General features: G+C 36.7%; 1 protein-coding gene across 7 annotated transcripts in view; it reads left to right on the forward strand.

Moving 5' to 3' along the window:
* Nucleotides 1-21628, forward strand: part of RPS6KA6 (ribosomal protein S6 kinase A6) — a 134316-nt gene that overhangs the window by 65561 nt on the left and 47127 nt on the right. For all 7 annotated transcript variants that reach the window (XM_073013547.1, XM_073013549.1, XM_007992172.3 and 4 more), the window contains 5 exons: nucleotides 8519-8661; nucleotides 11124-11194; nucleotides 11435-11523; nucleotides 12628-12686; nucleotides 21153-21255. In XM_073013547.1, the coding sequence (XP_072869648.1) occupies nucleotides 8519-8661; nucleotides 11124-11194; nucleotides 11435-11523; nucleotides 12628-12686; nucleotides 21153-21255 (465 nt within the window). The remainder of the gene's footprint in view (nucleotides 1-8518; nucleotides 8662-11123; nucleotides 11195-11434; nucleotides 11524-12627; nucleotides 12687-21152; nucleotides 21256-21628) is intronic.

Below are 21628 nucleotides of genomic sequence, written 5' to 3' on the forward strand. Positions count from 1 at the left end.
CTTTATCTATACTGGGTATTTTGTGGAGCCATATAAATTTTAGGACTTTTTTTTCTATTTTTGTGTAGAATCTCATTCTATTTTGAAAGGTATTGTGTTTAATCTGTAGATTGCTTTGGGTAGTATGGACAATTTTAACAATACTGATTCTTTCAATTCATGAACTTGGAATACCTTTCCATTTTTTGTGTGTCTTTCTCAATTTCTTGCATCATTTTAGTACGTTCCTTTTTACATATCTTCTTTAATTTCTTTTTATCAATGTTTTGTAGTTTCATTGTAGAGATACTTTACTTCTTGTTTAATTACTAGGTATTTGATTTTCTTTTTAGCTATTATAAGTGGGATCACTTTCTGGATTTCATTTTCAGATTGTTCTCTGTCGGCCTGTAGAAATGCTACTGATTTTTGTATGTTCATTTTGTATCCTGCAACTTTGTTGAGTTTGTCAGTTCTAATAGTTTCTTGGAGGAGTCTTTTGGTTTTTCCAAATGTAAGATAATACCATCTGTAAAAAAGGATAATTTGACTTCTTCCTTTCTCACTTGGATACCCTTTATTTCTTTCTCTTGTCTGATTGCTCTGGTTAGGTCTTGCAGTACTATGTTGATTAACAGTAGTGAAAGCAGGCATCCTTGTTGTGTTCCAGGTCTCAGAGGAAAGGATGTCAGTTTTTCCCAATTCGTTATGGTACTAACAGTGGGTTTGTCATATATGGCTTTGATTATGTTGATGCATGTTCCTTCTATACCCAGTTTTTTGAGTTGTTTTTTTTTTTTTTTTTTTTTTATCATGAAGAGATGTTGAATTTCATCAGGTGCTTTTTCAACATCAGTTGAAATCATCATGTGGTTTTTGTCCTTCATTTTGTTGGTATGATGTATCATATTATGTGATTTGCATATGGTGAACCATCCTTGCATACCTAGGACAAATCCCACTTGGTCTTGATGAACAGTCTTTTTGATGTATTATTGAATTCAATTTGCTAGTATCTTGTTGAGGATTTTTGCATTATTATTCATCAGAGATATTGGCCTGTAGTTTTTTGTTGTTGTTGTATCTTTGTCTGGTTTGGGTATCAGGGTAATACTTGCCTCATAGAATGACTTTGGGAGTATTCCCTCCTGCTCTATTTTTTGTAATATTATGAGCAGGATTCGTATTAATTCTTCTTTAAATGTTTGGAGGAATGTAGCACTGAAGCCATCAGGCCCTGGGCTGTTCATTACTGAGAGACTTTTTATTATTATGTTGATCTTACTACTTGTTATTGACCTCTTCAGGTTTTGGATTTCTTGGTAGGTTTTATGTGACAAGGAATTTGTCCATTTTCTCTAGATTTTCCCATTTATTGGCATGTAGTTGCTCATAGTAGCCACTAATGACCCTTTGAATTTTTGTGGTATCAGTCATAATACTTCCTTTTTCATCTCTAATTTTAATTTTTGGGGTCTTCTCCCTGTTTTTATTTGATAGTCTGGCTAATGGTTTGTCAATTTTGTTTATTTTTTCAAAAAGCAAGTTTTTATTTCATTGATGTTTTATATTATTTTCCTCATTTCAAATTCATTTATTTCTGCTCTGATATTTATTACTTCTTTTCTCCTATTAATTTTGGGTTCAATTTGCTTGCTTCTCTAGTTCTTTAAGATACATCATAAGGCTATTTGAAGTTTTTTTTTTTTTGATATAAGCACTTTCAGCTATAAATTTCCATCTTAGTACTGCTTTCACTGTATTCCATAGGATTTTTTTATGTTGTATTTCTATTATCATTTGTTTCAAGATTTTTTAAAATTTCTTTCTTAATTCTTTTATTAACTCTGGTCATTCAGGAACATATTGTTTTATTTCTATGTATTTGTATAGTTTCCAGAATTCCTCTTGTTGTTGATGTCTAGTTTTATTCAATGTGGTCACAGAAGATGCTTGATATTATTTCAGATTTTTGAATATATTAAGACTTGTTTTGTGATGTAACATATGGTCTATTCTTGAGAATGATCCATGTGCTGAGGAGAAGAGTGTGTATTCTGCAGCCTTTGGATGAAATGTTCTGTAAGTATCTATTAGGTCCACTTTTTCTATGGTGCAGATTAAGTCCGATGTTTCATTGTTGAGTTTTCTGTCTGGGAGGTCTGTCCACTGCTGAAAGTGGGGGTGTTGAAGTCACTGGCTGTTACTGTATTGAGTTCTATATCCCTCTTTATCTATAATAATATTTGCTCTCTATATATGGATGCTCCAGTTTGGGGTACATAGATATTTATAATTTTTCTGTCTTCTTGCAAGATTGACCCCTTTATCATTCATTATATAATGACCTCCGTTTCCCTTCTTGCAATTTTTGCCTTCAAATCTATTTTGTATGATATGACTGCTCCTGCTCCTTTGTGGTTTCCATTGGCATGGAATATCTTTTCCCATTCCTTTATTTTCAGTCTGTATGTGTCTTTATGGGTGAAGCATGTTTCTTGTAGGCAACAGATCATTGTTTCTTGTTTTTTCATGGGTTCATGCAGTCTATGTATTTTTATTGTTTAGTCCATTTATATTCAGTGTTGTTATTAATGAATAGGGACTTACTCCTGCCATTTTTTTAGTTGTTTTCTGGTCCGCTCTTCCTTGTTTTCTTCCTCCCTGCCCTCCTTTTACTGAAGGTGATTTTCTGTGGTGCTATGATTTAGTTTCTATTTATTTATTTATTTAGAGATGGAGTCTCGCTCTGTCGCCCAAGCTGGAGTGCAGTGGCACAATCTCGGCTCACTGCAAGCTCCACCTCCCAGGTTCATAGCATTCTCCTGCCTCAGCCTCCCAAGTAGCTGGGACTACAGGTTCCTGTCACCACACCCGGCTAATTTTTTGGTATTTTTAGTAGAGATGGGGCTTCACCATGTTAGGCAGGATGGTCTTGATCTCTTGACCTTGTGATCCGCCTGCCTCGACCTCCCAAAGTGCTGGGATAACAGGCATGAGCCACTGCACCTGGCCTCTTTCTCTTTATTTTTTGCATATTGTATGTTTTTCGGTTTGAGATTACCATGAGGCTTGCCAATATGATCTAATACCCCTTATTTTAAACTGATGGAAACTTAATACTGATTGTCTAAACAAACATGCAAAAAAAACCTGCTGAAAAACACTACACTTTGACTTCGTCTCCCCACTTTTCAACTTTTTGTTGCTTCTCTTTATGTCTTATTGTACTATGTTTTGAAAAGTTTTTGTAGTTATTGTTTGATTGGTTCGTCATTTAGTCTTTCTACTTAAGAGGAATTTACACCCCACAATGACAATGAAATAATATTCCCTGCATTTTTCTTTGTGCTTACTATTATAGAGAGTTTTGTACCTTCAGATGATTTCTTCTTGCTCATTACATACTTTTCTTTCAGATTGAAGAAATCCCTTTAGCATTTCTTATAAGACAGGTCTGGTGTTGATGAAATCTCTGTTTTTGTTTTTCAGGGAAAGTCTTTATTTCTCCATCATGCATGAAGAATACTTTTTGCCAGTTATAATAGTGTAGACTAATTTTTTTTCAGTGCTTTAAATATGTCATGCCCCTCTATCCTAACCTATAATGTTTTCACTGAAAAGTATGCTGCCAGGTGTATTGGGGCTGCATTATGTGATTTGTTTATTTTCTCTTGCTGTTTTTAGGATACTTTATCATTGAACTTTTAGAGTTTGATTATTAAATGCCTTGAAGTGGTCTTCTTTAGTTTAAATCTGTTGGGTGTTCTATAACTTTCTTGTACTTGTATGTTTATTTCTTTCTCTAGGTTTCGGGAGTTATCTGATAGTATCCCTTTGAATACACTTCTTACCCCTCATTTTCTCTCTACTTTCTATTCAAGTCCAGTAGCTCTTAGACTTGCCCCTCTTAGGCTATTTTCTAGATCTTGTAGGCATGCTTTATTCTTCTCCTTTTTTTAAAATTTTGTCTCCTCTGTGTATTTTCAAATAGCCTGTCTTGAAGCTCACAAATTATTTTCACTTCTTGATCAGTTCTTCTATTAAGAGACTGTCGTGCATTCTTCAGTATGTCAAGTTGCATTTTTCAGCTCTAGAATTTCCACTTGATTCTTTTTAATTATTTTAATCTCTTTATTAAAGTTATCTGATAGAATTGTAAATTCCTTCTCTTTGTTATCTTTAGTTTTGTTGAGTTTCCTCAACAGACTTATTTTGAATTATCTGTCTGAAAGCCTGCATATCTATCTCTGTTTCTCCAGAATTGGTTCCTGGTTCCTTATTTAGTTCATTTGGTGAGGTCATGTTTTTCTGGATAGTCTTGCTGCTTGTAGATGCTTGGGAGTGTATGGGCATCGATGAGTTAGATTTTTAATTTGGTTTTCGCACTCCAGGCTTATTTGTACCTGTCCTTCTTGGTAAGACTTTACAGGTATTCGCTGGGAGTTGAACCCCAAGCCCAATAATGCTATAGTTTTATAGGCTCCTAGAGGTAACCCATTGGTGGCCTTGGATAAATTCTGGAAGAATTCTCTGTATTACCAGTTGGAGAACCTCATTCTTTTCCCTTATTTTCTCCCAAACAAATGGAGTCTATCTCTGTGCTGAGCCACCTGGAATGGGGATGTGGTTATGCAATCATTCCTATGGCTGCCACCACTCAGACTGTATTAAATCAAACTGCAAGCCAGCACAACACTGGGTCTCGCCCTTGGCTCACTATAACTATTACCTGGGTAAAACCTATTTTCACTCAAGACCATAGTGCTCTACAATCAGCAGATGTTAAAGCCAAACAGGTTTGTGTCTTTCCTTTCAGGGCAGTGAGTTCCCCCTGGCCCCAGGTAGGACCAGACATGCTGTCTGGGAGCCAAGGATTAGAGTCACATACCTTAGAAATTTACCTGAAGTTCTATTCTACTGCAACTAAGGTGGCACTCAGACCATAATCCAGAATCTTTGTTGCACTTCCCTCCCCTTTCCACAGGCAGAGGAACCTCTCCCTGTAGCCATCAGCACCAGCAGCCCATAGCAGGGGTTCTGCCAGGCCACTGGCAACGTTCACTTAAAGCCCAGTGGTTCTTCAGTCAACAACTGGTGAATGCTGCCAGGCTGGGAATTCACTCTTCAGAGCACTGGGCTCCCGTATGCCCCAGGGCAGATCTAGAAATGATATCCAAGAGCCTAGGCTTAGACTCAGAGATCTCAAGAGCCTGCTTATTGGCCTACCCCACTGTGGCCAAGCTGGTGCCTAAGGTGCATTACCTTTCTGTCTGCTTTTCTCAAACAGAAGGATTTTTTTTTCTGTAGCTACCACAGTTCTCAATTTTTGGGTCACACCTGAAGCCAGCATGTCTCAGAGCCCAAGGTCCATGGTGTACTACCTGTGTATATTGCTGCTGGTGGTTGTTCGTGGTGCAAGAGCTCTTTAATCAGCAGGCAATTAATCCTGCCAGGACTGGGTTCTTCTTTTCAAGACAGTGGGTTTCCTTTTGGCCCAAGGTGTGTCTAGAAATATCATCCATGAGCTAGGGCCTGGAATGGGAACCTCACAACTCTGCACAGTGTCCTGTCCTACTATGGCTGAGCTGATAGCCAAGATGCAAGACAAAGTCCTCTTTACTTTTTGCCCCTTCCTCCTTAAGCGGAAGGAAGGAGTCACTTTTGTTGCTGTGCTGTCTGGGTTTGGGGGAATGGTGGCACAAGTACTCCCTTAGCCACCCTGACTGGTATCTACCTAGGTCACATGCCACCCTAGTCCACTGGCTCTAATTCCAGTTCAACACTAGTAGTTGCCTAGGAATTGCAGAGTTTGCATCTTAGACTGCCTTTTAAGTTTACCTAGGACCCCAGAGCACTTTGGCCCAAGATGCTGAGGCTTGCTGAGGAGTTCAAATTTAGACCACTGGGATGGGCAATTCCCTTCTGTCTAGTTCTTGTCCAAAAACTTCCTCCGGCCAGGTGCAGTGGCTCATGCCTATAAACCCAGCACTTTGGGAGGCTGAGGTGAATGATCATCTGAGGTCAGGAGTTCGAGACCAGCCTGACCAACATAGTGAAACCCTGCCTCTACTAAAAGCATGAAATAAATTAGCCACCCATGGTGGCAGATGCCTGTAATCCTAGCTACTCAGGAGGCTGAGGCAGGAGAATCACTTGAACCCGAGAGGCAGAGGTTGCAGTGAGCAAGACTTTGTTTCAAAAAAAAAAAAAAAAAAAAAAAACTTAAAAAATAAAAAATAACAAAACCTTCCTCCATATGTGGGTGCTGGCTGAGGCGAGCATGACTTTGCTCTCTGCTGTAACAGGGCAGCACTGAATTCAATGTAAAGCCCCCCAGTTGCTGAGTTTTCCCTCCTCTATCTGCAAAGACTCTCCTCATTGCATGACTGCTGCTGGGGCATGGGGAGGGGGTGTCATCAGTGATTCATGACTGTCTCTTCTACCCTCTCCAATGCCTCTTTCAGCAATATGAAGTTAAAACTAAGTACTGTGATCACTCACCTGATTTTTGATTCTTGTGATGGTGCTTTTCTGTGTGCAGAGAGTTGTTGAACTTTGGTGTTCCTGCAGAAGCTACAAATGGTATAGGCTTCTATTTTGCCATCTTGCTCCATCCTCTCCTCCTGTAGCTTCTTTTTCATTTTCTTAATACCATTTTCTGAAGAACAGTTTTGTTTATTTCGATGATGTCTAGTTTGTCATTATTTTTCTTTTATGGATTATACTTTTCATGTATAACCCAAGATCACAAAGATTTTCTATTTTTTTTGTAAATTTTATATTAGATTTTACATGGTTTACGATCCATTTTGAGTTAATTATTTATGGTATGAGGATGAACTTTTCTATATCTCTATCCTACTTGTTCTGGTACCATTTGTTGAAAAGACTGCTTTTTCTCCATAGAATTGTTTTTGCACCTTTATGATAAATTAAGTGACATTGTAGAGCCAGTTATAATGTGATGTATGTGATCTAAATCACTGCAGTATGCATAAATCCATAGTGTATAAACCACAGAACTTACGGGGAAAATGGGGCAAGGGGCATAACTTTAAAATGTTTAATCAGTGATACTCAAAAGAGAAGAAAGTAAAAAGCGTAGCATTGTTTTATATGTTCTAAATGATTAAGAAATATATAAAGACTGCAATAAATACAGTTCCTTACCTTGAAAAAGACCTGAAGTTTGTTTGTGGAAGTGGGTGTCAGAAAAGTTACAGTTTGTAAATTATAATGATGTAGTGGAAGTTAGATTATCTGGAACTGGAAGGAAAATTTTAACACTAGAGGTGGACAGGAGTGGCTCATAACAAATACAGTGAAGTAGCTGGTAGATGTTTGAGGTGTGTGCATATGTGTATTTTATGTATTTCTACTTTCCTAAGCTCAGCTGGTTCAGTTTTCTGTGCTCATATGATGTTTCCTGCAGACAAAATCACCCATAAGCCAGTGTGAAATTCATGTTATACTTAGATTGTTTGCTAAGATATCAGTTACATTAGAACAAATTTGCATTTTCAAAAGAAGCATTATAGCAAAATTAACTGTATATGTTAGTCTATTATTGTACACTCTTCTGTTCCATTGATATATATGTCCAACCTTTTTCTGGTACTCCAGTGTCTTGATTACTGTAGCTTTATAGTAAGTGTTGAAGTCAGGTGTAGTAGAAGTCCTTTAACTTTCTTCTAACTTTTCAAAATTGTTTGGACTATTTTATTTTCTTGACTTTTTTATACAACTTGTAGAATCAGCTTATTGATTTCTACAAAAGAAATTTTGCTGGGATTTTATTAAAGTTTCTTTGAATTGGTATATCAGTTTGGGGAGAATTCATACCTTAACAACATTAAATCTTCCAATTCATGAACATGGTATATCTTCCCATTTATTTAGGTCTACTTTGATTTGTTTCATCAGTGTTTCCAGTTTTCAGCATATGATTCTTGCATATATATTTTATAGCTGTAGTTGTATATTTATACCTGTAGATTTCATGTTTGATATTTTTGGTGGTATTATAAATGGTATTTTTAAAATTTTGTCTTCCAGTTGTTCATTAGTAATACCAGGAAATAAGATTGATTTTTATATATTGATATCTTTAGCTCTTTGAAGGCTTTGAACAAAAATGGAAACTCACCAAAGCCAAAGCAAAATTTGTTTTTTTAACATTTTAAAAAGTATAAATTACTATTTCTGTTTTGTCTTAGTCTATTTTAAAACTTAGATCAATATGGCAGCTTTGATTTAATTGTTGTTCCCTCACATTTTTTGCATTGTATTCTAGTGCAGACCTGAAAGCATGTATTTTGAGGATGAGATTTAATGGAAGGATCTTTAAATGACCTTAAAGAGTATTGTTATGAAATACAAGCTACTTTCTCTTATTGATCTCACAGGAACTTTCTTAAGAATAATTGTAGGCCATCCATAAATAATTGTAATGTTTAATACGTTATTTTGTTTCTTTTGATGTTTTCTGTTTTCTGAAGTTTTTCAGACACATTTTTTGGTAATACTGTTATTATAGATTTTGGACTCAGCAAGGAGTCAGTAGATCAAGAAAAGAAGGCTTACTCATTTTGTGGTACAGTAGAGTATATGGCTCCTGAAGTAGTAAATAGGAGAGGCCATTCCCAGAGTGCTGATTGGTGGTCATATGGTGTTCTTATGGTAAGTAGCAGTATTTGTTTTAATTATACCAACCTGTGATTGATATATAAATTATTTTATTTCAAAATATAAAAATAATTTTATTTCAAATTTTGGGACTTAGCAGGTCAGAAAGGGGTTCTGATAATTTATAATTAACACCAAAAACCTTGTGATTGGCTAGCTGTTATACAATAAAAATTAAGGTTTTGGTGTTCTGATTTATTTTAAAGTTGCTAGTAAAAAGGTAAATGGCAGCATTGTTATTATAAACTATTTGTATTTGATACTTATGAAAAGGTCTGTCAGATTCTATATTTCAGAATGATGAGTTTATCAGTTACATGGTATTTTAATTGAATGTTACAGAACTTAGCACCTTACCATATAGTGTCCTATTGTCAGATTGTTCCGTGCATTCCCTGGAAAGGTTATAAACCTGTTGAACAGAGGAATCATGTCTTATACTACTTTTCATCTCCCATAGTACCAAGCATAGTGAGCATTTCAGTAGATGCTTAATACAGTAGATGCTTAATGACCATTGATATGAGATTAAGCATAGAATTTGCAGTAGTCAGTAGGATGATAGATAAATAGCTGTTGAATTAGATATAATTTGCTTTTGAGGGCTGATCCATTTTGTCCATTTATCATGGAGTAGCATACCAAATGACACATCAGCATGTTAAGTGCCTATTATAAGCCTGACATATTGGGAGGCCTGTGGGGTAAAGACTGATTCTAAGTACAACATTTGGTCTTTTTCAATTGGAGTAGCTAAATAAACTCTCAAGAAGTACCTTAGGAGTTCAGGGAAGATTTAATGTAAGCTGATGTAGGCAAACTGGAAGATTTGAAACTTAAATTAAGCCCTGAAGGATGGATAAAATTTAAATAGTTGTGTGTCAAGAAGGAGAGTATTGTGATCATATTAGCAAAGACTTGGAGAACCAGTTTGACTAGAGAAGTGGAGAAAGAGGGCAAAGGTGGAAGAAGTGAAGCTATAAACCTATAAGCATTTACATATGATTCTTTGGGTAGGAGGAAACTTTTAGATTCTTAAACAGGATGGAAATTAGAGAAGATTGTATTTTAGGAAGATTAGCCTTGACAGCATTATGTAAGTGGATCGTATTGGAAGAAACTAGAAATAGGAAGACAAAAGAGATCTTAAAAGACAATTGTAAGATTATAGAGATTTCAAAGTAATCTGTTACTAACCTTGGTAGCAAATTAGATGACACAGGTGAAAAAGAGATGAATTGTCAAAGATAAAAATGCCTATAAAATTTGTGAGTTTTAGGGGGATGAAAGAATGGTAAGTTAATAGAAGAGATAGCTGAGGAGGACAGCTGATTTTGGAAGTGGGAAAAAATAATTTCTAACATGTAGCATAGGTTACTGTTGGTTAATGACTCACCACTGGGTGGTGATAAACTAGAAGGGGTAGTGGAGAGAGAATCAGAATCATTCGGAGACCTTAATATGTATATATTAACTACCCAACCTATAGTTTCTTTGAGGGAAGATGTGAGTCCTGTATATGATCCTTCATTCTCTCCCTGAAGTTGTCACCTCTACTCCTCCAGTCTTTGGTGGTGTACCATTACTTAAGATTTGGGAAGGAAAGCTGGAGTTTGAGAAAGATTAAGGCTTGAACAGCAGATTTTGTAAGACATTAAGATACAGGGAAGACTTGAACGTATAAGCTCACTTAGATTGTGAGTTCAGATAAATGAGTAGAAGACTAAAGGACAAAGCCATTATTGAATCTAAGTTTGAGATTTAAATACTGGAGATACAAAAACTTCTCTTTAATGTACTATAATGATTTTTAGAGGTAGTCTGTTTATACCATTATTTAATGTTCTAGTTAGTCACATTGCAGTCAGTTCTCTATGAGAAAATGTTTTCCTTCTGTGTACAACTAAGGTGTATGTTTGTTTTTTAAAGCTATTGGCATGCGTGTCGGGGGGTGGGGGAGTGGTGCTGGTGTGTTCTGCTGCTTCTACCTCTTTTTTGGGTCCTGTTTTGGGGGCCGTGGAGGGAATGAGAATGGTTAAATCTTTGTTGGGCGTGTATGAATTCGAAATGCTTTTCTGCTTATTTTTCCTTTTCCTTTATTATTAAACATTTGCTTCAAAAGAATATCTTTGTTTTAACAGAAAATGCATTGTGTGTATTTTCAAATTGCTTTGGCTTTGAGAACATAGCCAAATTAGAACTTAGGAAGAATTGGTTGGTTTCATCTGCTACAGGTCACCATCAGTTGAGCTATATATATAGAGAGAGAGAGAGTGGGATACCAGAAGTATATTTCTTTAAGTAACCAAATTTTCTGGTCCCATTTTGATCTACTATCATGTAGACCTTACAGTTTGATGATTATATAGTAGAAGTCTCAATTTTTTTCTAAAGAATCTTACTATATATTCTAAGGTGTTCTAATTGTGTGGTGATGTTTTGTTTGTTTGTTTTAGTTTGAAATGCTTACTGGTACTCTGCCATTTCAAGGTAAAGACAGAAATGAGACCATGAATATGATATTAAAGTAAGTGTAAACAGTATGTTTTTCTTTTGGGAAAAAAAATCTCTTGCTTTCAGTTTTGAGAAAATTATTGCAGTTTTAAAATAACACAAGAGAACATTTTTCTCACTGTCTTGTTCCCTTCTACCATATACAGGACTTTATTTACCCTTGTAAAAGCACTTTTAAAAATTCTTTTTGAGATTTTTCAAATCAAATGTGTGGCTAAATTGAAGTGAAACTTTCTAAAATCCTCTGTTTCAGAGCAAAACTTGGAATGCCTCAATTTCTTAGTGCTGAAGCACAAAGTCTTCTAAGGATGTTATTCAAAAGGAATCCAGCAAATAGATTGGGTATTGCTTATTTTCTTAGCTTTTGTAGAAGTAACTGCATGTTTTGGGAGGATAATTAAATCTTTATGTTTTCTTGTTTGATTTGAGCGCATTACTTCTATACATAGAATTCTTCATTTTGTGTATGCATTTCAGATGAAGTAAACTCTGTTATGTCCATGATTTAAAACTGAAGTAGTCTAGTTAATGAAAGCTTCTGTTCAACCTATTATTAGGTATATATTATGGGTTACTTCTTTTGAAATAATACACAGATTCTCCCTTATACAGGTAATCTTTTATATATTTGAAGATAGATATTTTGCCCCTCCCAATATTCTTCGAAGTAAACATTATGTTTCTGTAACTACTGTTTTTGACCCCTTTCTAGTAGCCTTTTCCTGTATCCAGATGCGATCCTATTATTTATGCCCTCGTGTGAAAATTTCAGTGTCCGTTTATTCCTTTGTACCTTTTTTTTTTTTTTTTTTTTTTTGAGACGGAGTCTTGCTCTGTCGCCCAGGCTGGAGTGCAGTGACCAGATCTCAGCTCACTGCAAGCTCCACCTCCCGGGTTCACGCCATTCTCCTGCCTCAGCCTCCCGAGTAGCTGGGCCTACAGGCACCCGCCACCTCGCCCGGCTAGTTTTTTTTGTATTTTTTAGTAGAGACGGGGTTTCACCGTGTTAGCCAGGATGGTCTCGATCTCCTGACCTCGTGATCCACCTATCTCGGCCTCCCAAAGTGCTGGGATTACAGGCTTGAGCCACCGCGCCTGGCCTCCTTTGTACCTTTTAATTTGGCATATAAATATAAGGTCATAAAATAAATTGTGAGTGAAAAAATATGTATTTAAGTTTAAGTATTATGTTTAATACTATTTTGTTTTGAGAGACAGTTTAATATTTCATGATACTCTTTGTAGTTCAATATGAACATTAGTTATTTTTTATCACAATGAAATGAAAGGACCAGCTAATAAAATGCCAGATAAGAAATCATATAATTTTCTTTTCAAGGAATGTATGAAATATGTGTGTTCCTGTTTACAGATAGCAGTCTGGAAGCCAGGGAGCAAGATTTTTTAAAAATCATAAAATTAAAATATCATTTCTTTTTTTTATAGGATCAGAAGGAGTTGAAGAAATCAAAAGACATCTGTTTTTTGCAAATATTGACTGGGATGTAAGTTAAGTAGAAAGCTTGTTATTGAATAACTTCATATGACCAACACAGGAGAGTAAAGGTTTATTGCTTTTAATTTAAATAACAAATCAGTGGAATGTTTACATATGTATTTATTTTTCTTTTTCTTAAAAATAATTTAGATCTGGGGGTGCATTTGTGGGTTTTTTACATGGATATTGCATAATGGTAGGTTTGGATTTCTAATGTATCCATCAACAAAACAGGGACCATTAGGTAATTTTTCAACCCTAAACCCCCTTTTAACTTCTCCCTTTTGGAGTCCTTGGTGTCTGTTATTTCCATCTGTATGTCCATGTGTTTCCATTGTGTAGCTCCCACTTATAAGTGAGAACATGGGATATTTGATTTTCTGAGTTATTTCACATAGGATAATGATCTCCACCTCCATCCGTGTTGCTGCAAAGATAATGATTTTGTTCTTTCTTACAGATGTGTAGTATTCCATGGTGTCTATATACCATATTCTCTTTATCGAATTAACCATTGATGGACACTTAGATTGATTCCATGACTTTGCTATTGTGAACAGTGCTGTGATAGACATACAAGTGCAGGTGTCCTTTTTATATAATGATTGATTTTCCTTTGGGTACATTCCTGTTAGTGGGATTGCTGGGTCAAATTTTTTTGATTATTATACCTTTGAGAAATTTTCATATGATTTTTCATAGAGGTTGTACTAATTTACATTCCCATCAACAGTGTATAAGTGTACCCATTTTTTTCCCACATCCATGCCAACATCTTTTATTTTCTAACTTTTTAATAATAGCCCTCCTGGCTGATATAAAATCATATTTCATTGTTGTTTTAATTTGCATTTTTCTGATGATTAGTAATATTGAACATTTTTCCATGTTTGTTGGCTGCTTTATGTCTTCTTTTGTAAAATGTGTGTTCATATCCTTTGCCCACCTTTTAATAGGTCTGTTTGTTTGTTTACCTGTTGAGTTGTTTGAGTTCCTTGTAGATTCTGGATATTAGTCTTTTGTCAGAGACATAGTTTGCAAATATTTTATCCCATTCTGTAGGTCATCTTTTTACTCTACTGATTATTTCTTTGGCTGTGCAGGAAATTAATTAAGTCCAATTTGTCTACTTTTGTTTTTGTTGCATTTGCTTTTGGGATCTTAGTCATAAATTCTTTGTATAGATAATGTCCAGAAGAGTTTTGCCTAGGTTTTCTTCTAGTACCTTTGTAGTTTCACATCTTATGTTTAAGTCTTCAAACCATCTTGAGTTAATTATTGTGAATAGTGAGAGATAGGGGTCCAGTTTTATTCTTCTTCATGTGGCTAGGCAATTTTCCCAACACCATTTATTGAATAGAGTGTTCTCTCCTCATTGTTTATTGTTGTTGATTTTGTAGAAAATCAGATGGCTATAGGTATGCAGCTTTATTTCTGGGATCTCTGTTTTGTTCCATTGATCTATGTGTCTATTTTTGTACAAGTACTGTGCTGTTTAAGTTCCTATAGCCTTGTAGTATAATTTGAAATTAGGAAATGTGATGCCTCTGGATTTGTTAATTTTACTTAAGGTTGCTTTGGCTATTCAGGCTATTTTTTTGATTCCATGTAAACATTAGGATTGTTATTTCTAATTCTCTGAAGGATGACTGATGGTCATAGTTTGATAGGAATTGTACTGAATGTGGATATTGCTTTGGTCAGTATGTTTTTTTTTTTTTTTTTTTTTTTTTTTTTTTTTTTTTTTTTTTGACAGCATCTCTCTCTATTGCCCAAGCTGGAATGCAGTGGCACAATCACTGCTCACTGCAGCTTTGACCTCCTAGGCTTAAGCAATCCTCCCACTTCAGCCTCCTGAGTAGCTGGGGATACAGGTGTATGCCACCATGCCTGGCTAATGTAAATTTTTTTGGTAAAGATGAGGTCTCGCTGTGTTAACTAGGATGGTCTGGAATTTCTGGGTTCAAGTGAGTCTCCTGCCTCAGCCTCCCAAAGTACTGGGATTATAGGCGTGAACCACTGTGCCCGGACTGGTATGGTCATTTTAATGATATTGATTCTTCCAATTCATGAGCATGAGATATTTCTCCATTCGTCCATTTGATCTAGTTTCTTTCATCTGTGTTTTATAGTTCTCCTTGTAGAACTCTTTCACATTCTTGGTTAATTGTATTTGTAGGTATTTTACTTTTTGCGGCTGTTGTTAATGAAATTGTTAATGAGAAACTTCATTTGGTTTTCAGTTAGAACATCATTGTTGTATAGAAAAGCTACTGATTTTTGTATGTTGATTTTATTTTTTGAAACATTACTGAATTTGTTTATCAAGTCTAGGAGTCTGTTGGAGGAGTCTTTTGGTTTTTCTCAGTATCATATTATATCATAAATGAACAGAGGTCCTTTGACTTCCTCTTTTCCAATTTGGATGTCTTTCGTTTCTTTCTCTTGCTTGATTGCTCTGGCTAGGACTTTCCAGTACTATGTTGACTAGGAGTGGTAAAAGTGGACATCCTTGACCTGTTTCAGTTCCTGAAGGGAATGCTTTCAACATTTGGTATGATGTTGGAGTATGTTCTTTCTATGCCTGTTATATGGAGGGTTTTTATCATCAAGTGATGTTGAATTGTCTCTAATGCTTTTTCTGCATCTATTGAGATGATCACATGATTTGTGTTTATAATTTGATGTGGTGATTTGCATTTATTGATTAGTAAATGTCGATCCATCTTTTTATCCCTAGAATAAGATCCACTTGATCATGATTAACTATTTTTTTGCATGTGCTGTTGGATTTGGTTTGCTAGTATTTCGTTGAGGATTTTTGCATCTATGTTCATCTGGAATATTGGCTGGCAGTTTTCTTTTTTGGTTGTGTCCTTACCTGATTTTGCTCTCAGGATGATACTGGTTTTGTATAATTAATTAGGAAGGATTCCCAACTCCTCAATTTTTGGGAACAGTTTTAGTAAGATTGGCACCAGCTCTTCTTTGCATGTCTGGAAAAACTTGTTTATAGACTTATGTGATCCTAGCTTTTTTTGATGGAACATTTTTTATTGCTGGCTCAGTTTCACTATTCCTTTGGTCTGTTTGTGTTTTCTGTTTCATCCTGGTTCAGTCTTGGGAGACTGTATGTTTCCAGGAATTTATCCATCATCTAGCTTTTCTAGTTTGTATGTGTATACATGTTCATAGTTATCACTGATCATCTTATATATATTTCTGTGGTATCCATTGCAATGTGTGCCCTTTTCAATTTCTGATTGTACTTGTTACAGTCTTCTGTTTTTTATTCTTAGTTAAACCATCTAGTGGTCTATCAACTTTATTATTTCAAAGAACCAGCTTCTCATTTTGTTGATCCTTTATGTCTTTTTTTGATCGCAATCTCATTTAGTTCAGCTAAATGAGAGTTATTTTTTGTTTTCTGCTAGCTTCGGGTCTGGTTTTTCTTGTTATTCTAGTTTCATGTAGTGTAACAATAGGTCATTGATTTGAGATCTTTCTGTGTTTTTGATTTAGACATTTAACACCAGAAACTTTCCTCTTGGCACTGCATTGACTGTATCTCCGACGTTTTGCTATGTTGTGTCTCTGTTTTCATTCATTGCAGTTTTTTTTATTCCTGCCTTGATTTTGTTGTTCACCCAAAAGTCATTCATGAGCAACTTGTTTCATTTCCATGTACTTGTGTAGCTTTGAGAGTTCCCCTTGGTATTCATTTCTAATTTTATTCTACTGTGGTCCAATGGGATACTTGATGTGATTTTGATTTTCTTGAATTTATTGAAATTTGCTTTATGGTTAAGCATATGTTCAATTTTGGAGAGTGTTACATGTGCAGAAGAGAAAAATGTATATGCTGTAGTTGTTGATTATAATATTCTGTAAAAGTCCATTTGGTCTAGTGTCCAGTTTAAGTCCAGAGTTTCTTTGTTGACATTTGCCTTGATGACCTGTCTAGTATTGTCATTTGGTATTGAAGTCCCACACTATTATTGTATTGCCATCAATCTCTTTTCTTAGGTCTAGTAGTATTTGTTTTTGAATCTGAGCACTCTGGTGTTGGATGCATATATATTTAGGATAATTAAATCTTTTGGTTTAATTGAGCCCTTATCATTTCATTATATAATGCCTTTCTTTGCCTTTTGTTACTGTTGCTGGTTTAAAGTCTGTTTTATCTGATATGAGAATGACTACTTCAGCTCTGCTGTGTTTTTTATTTGCATGCTATATGTTTTTCCTCCTATTTACTTTAAGTCTGTAGATGTGCTTACTATTCTATGGGTCTCTTTTTGGCAGCAAATGGTTGGTTTTTGTCTGTTACCCAACTTGCTGGTCTACATATTGTGGATGGGACATTTATGCCATTTATGTTGAAGGTTATATTGATATATGAAGTTTTAATCCTGTCATAATGTTGCTAGCTAGTTGCCTTGGATTCTCAATTGTATGATTGTTTTATAGGATCTTTGAGCTTTCTACTTATGTGTGCCTTTATGATGGTGAGTGACATACTTTTGTTTTCATTTTTAGAACTTCTTTGAGCATTTCTTATGGGGTCTATTTAATGGTGATAAGTTCCTCTAGTGTTTTCTGTTCATGACTTTATGTCTTCATTTTATGAAGCTGATTTTGGCTGGATATAAAATTCTTGGATGCCATTTTTTAAAGGAAGCTAAAATTAGGTCCCCATTCTCCTGGCTTGTTAAAATTTCTGCTGAGAGGTTCACTGTCAGTCTGATGAGGTTTCCTTTATTCGTGATTTGATGCTTTTCTCTAGCTTCTTTTATGATTTATTCTTTCACATTGAACTTGGATAGTCTGGCGACTATATCCCTAGGTCACGTTTGTATTCTATAGTGTCTCCTAGGTGTTCTCTGAATTGCTTATATCTAGGTATCTGCATCTCTAACAAGATTGGGGATATTTTCCTGAATTAGTTCCTCAATTATGCTTTCCAAGCTTCTTTTCTTTTTTTCTTTCTGTCTATAAGTTGTAAGTTTGGTCACTTTACATTATCCCATATTTCTCAAAGACTTTGTTCATTTTTTAAAAAATTATTTGTTATTTAATTTTATCTGATTTAATTCAAAAGACCAGGCCTCATGCTCAAAATTATTTCTTATGCGTGGTCTAGTATGTTATTAAAGTTTTCAACTCTGTTTTGAAATTCCTTTCATCTTTTTTTTCACTTCCAGAATTTTAAAATATATATATATATTTATCTTTTATCTCCTGAATTGTTTTCTGATTTTTTTGTTTGTTTGTATGTTTTTGACTTTCTTTTGGATTTCATTGAACTTCCTTACAATCCATATTTTGAATGTTTTATCTGTCATTTCAGAGTTTTCATTTGATTAAGATTCATTGCTAGGTAGCTACTGTGATCCTTTGGGGATGTCATTACATTCTTTTTCTTCATAGTCCTGAAGTTCTTATGTTAGTTCCTTCTTATCTGTAGAAGCTGTCACATATTGCTTTTGAATTTGTTTCATTTAGATGTGGTTCACCCCCTGCTGCCATCCCTCTTGGGGGATGTGACTGTAGAGTAGGTTGGGAAGTAGCCAAAAGTCTCTTGGCTTTGTTTCTGTAGGCCCGTGCACTTCTTATCAGGTTTTTACATTGGGTTTTACAGTTCAATCTATAGGGCAGTAGGTGGCATTTACCAGTACAAGCCAGCTGTGGCAAAAGCAGATCAGTATGCAGTTGATATTTGTTTATTGTGTGGTGATCTCTGTTGTTTCAGATGATGGGCTGGACAGTGGAATGCCAGGTTCCTTGATCTTCTTGTCCCATGAGGGGTGAGGGGAAAGAGAGCTAGGCAGAGCTTGACTGCCTGGCTTGCACACAAATACCCCAATGATGAACTGGGGAACCAGCCCTGACAGGCATGGTTGGAAGAGTACCTGGTAAACAGTGCCAAGGTCTCAGCAGAGAGTAGGGGGACTAGCTTCACATCCTAGACGGGTAGCAATATGTTCTATTTACCTGTCAGAGTTCATGGCTCTCAGTTCAGATGCACAACTGCCGTGTATCTCTAGACCACAGTATAGCTGATAGCCACAGAAGACACTTGTCTTGCAGTAGTCTATGGGAGTGGTTTCTGGGTGGAACCTCTTGAATCAGTCCAATACACACAGCTTTGTGACTCACCTGTTTGCCAGTGGGTAATGCTGCTGCTTTCTGTAGATATCACAGAGGGGCTCCACTTTCTAGCACACACAGTGGGGTATTAGCTGTGGGAGTATCATCTGGTTGGGTCCATCTGAGCTTAGACCTCAGGTTGGGGCATGGTCATGTACTAGCAGTGGTGGATAGGACTAGGCAAACTTCCAATTCGTTATCCCCCGGATTGCCCAACGGACAGCATGTATGAGTCCTGTAAGAAGTGGACCAGGACCAGGACAGTGGACTTGTTAAGTCTCTAGAATCCTGCTGCTGGCTATGATAGGGAGTGATGGGCTGGTTCTCGGAGTCACAGGCAGAACTCTCAAGCAGAGGCAGGGAGAGTACTCTGGAAGTGGGAGTCCTAGAGTACATCATGTGCCTGTGGGGGCTGGGATCTCAGAAGGGCCTACAAAACGCTTAGGCAGTTGCAGAATGCTCAGGCAGTTGGCGCATCAATGCGTATTGCAGACCTGTGGTGACTGGGCTCTCAGAAGCGCCCACAGAATGCTCAGAATATAGCAAAACACTCAGGTGATTGGGTCCCTATGGCTGATCACAGGCCTGTGGGAGCTGGTCTCTTAAAAGGGCCCACAGGATTCTCAGATTATGGCAGAATGCTCTGGTGGTGGGATTCCCATGGCTGATCACATGCTTTGGGGTCTGGGCTCTCAGAACAGCCTGTAGAATGCTTATGTGGTTGAAGTCCCAAGGCCTGTCACAGGCCTATGGGGGCTAGGCTCTCAGAAGGCCTCCAGGTAACAAGTGAAATAGTCAGTTGGGAGCAGGGCTGCTGGCCTTTCACTGGGGAAGGCAGACCCCTTCAGCTGAAGCAATGAAGGTTGGCAGCTATGGGGTGCTTGGCCCACCTGCACTTCCCTCCTGATGGAGCGGCAGTGGATTTCACTTTGGGGGGCACACAGAGGTGCCCAGTTTCCCCACTGTCTCCTTGGCCCAGGAGTGCCAAGTGTGATGGTGGTGTCGGGCACAACTATTGAGGGAGCTTAAGAGTGGGTCACCCGCCTCTGGGAGCTGGGCTCTAAGAAGAACGCCAGGCTGTGGCCAGTATATACACGTAGGGGCAGGGCAGCTGTGCTGTAGACCCAACACTGAAGAAGGGAGGCCTCATTTAGAAGGGAACAGCTGAGGTCAGCAGTCTTTGCAGCGTGCATTCTGCTCACTCTTCTGTACTGCAGCTGCAGTATCTGTCTTTGAGGTGTGCACAAGTGCCGACCTACCTGCTCCCTGCCTAGTGGGGTGGCAGCAGACGGTGCCAAGCTGCTCAGGGATCAAAAGTTCATGGGATTCCACATGGGCTTGAGCAGTACCTTTGCACAGATTCCAGGCAGCTCCATGTATTAAACTGGAGGCCTAGGGAATTCAAGGGGGCTTAACTATAGTTAGCATTGAAAGTCTGTGACAGAATCTTGAATTGTGGAATCCTGGAGGTCTCTCACTCAATCTTCCCTTCCCTGCATCAAAGATCTCCTGGCTCCACACCAGTCTCAGTTCACCTGATGGCATGGCTTTGTTCTCTTCTTTCTGTGATTCCCAATTCCATCGCTTCTCTGATGAATTCCAGTGTGGCCTCTTAGAAAACATACTTGAAGTGTCAATATTTACTTGCTATTTTGATTACTCATCATGAGAGAGGCACCCACTAGCCGTTTCTAGTAAGCCATATTGAACCAGAAATAAATGAAAATTACTCAAAAGTAATTCCCTATTTATTTTTCCCCACTGTGAGACTGTAAGCTTTTTAAAAAATAGATTTCAAAAAAAGTGGCTTTTTATGTATTATTAGAAACCTTCTATGCCTTTCAAAAGCGTAGATTTTAGCAAGGTAGATTGTTAAACAAGAATAAACTTTTCAATTATCTGATACAAGCCTAAACAGTACATTTAATGTATGTTTTTATGTGAAAACAATATTTTAGATGAAATATGTACTTCTTAAAAATAATCTATTGATTTTGAAAGCCTTGAGCATTTTATTGTGCTGTATTTGCATGGCTATATTATCAATGAGCATTCAAAAACTTCTGATATCCAAAATTGAGCATTCCTTGTGAATTCAGCTTGTGGCATCATTGCTATGTTTCTTGGCCTCATTACATTTTGAACATTAGCTCTCAAAATTTTAGAATTTGGTTAACAGGTATCTGAAACCTGTTGAAATTTATTTTATGAAATCGTTAGTCTTCTATTATGTACTGTGAATATTATGTTCTGCTTTATTTTACAAAGTATAATAATTTTTAAAGTCTTAATATGTTTTGTGTTATCTGGTTACCCCTTCTAGAAATTATATAAAAGAGAAGTTCAACCTCCTTTCAAACCTGCGTCTGGAAAACCAGATGATACTTTTTGTTTTGATCCTGAATTTACTGCAAAAACACCTAAAGGTAATGCATGTTTATCTGTAAAATCAGAGATTTTATTTAAGTAGATAGTTTAAAATTAAACTGTCTTCTGAAGTAAAAACTAAAAGAATGATAAATTTGCAGAGAGTTGGTTTGTCCATGGGAAATATGGATCCTATACAAAACGTTGCTTGGGCAGCTGTCAAGTAGATGTTTTAAATGGGAAATATTTATTAGGAAGGCAGGAACTTGGTCAAAGGGTGGCAAGTTTCTTTCTTTCTTTGCATTATAAGTCCTTTGGTATGCTAATGATTTACAGGATGGGGTAGGAGGTAAGACATCAGATATTTTACTCGGTCTTTTACAGTTTCATATATACATTCAAGAAATATTGAATACCTACCATGTACTAAGC

The sequence above is a fragment of the Chlorocebus sabaeus genome, chromosome X, assembly GCF_047675955.1.
Source record: "Chlorocebus sabaeus isolate Y175 chromosome X, mChlSab1.0.hap1, whole genome shotgun sequence".
In the NCBI taxonomy this organism is placed as follows: Eukaryota; Metazoa; Chordata; class Mammalia; order Primates; family Cercopithecidae; genus Chlorocebus; species Chlorocebus sabaeus.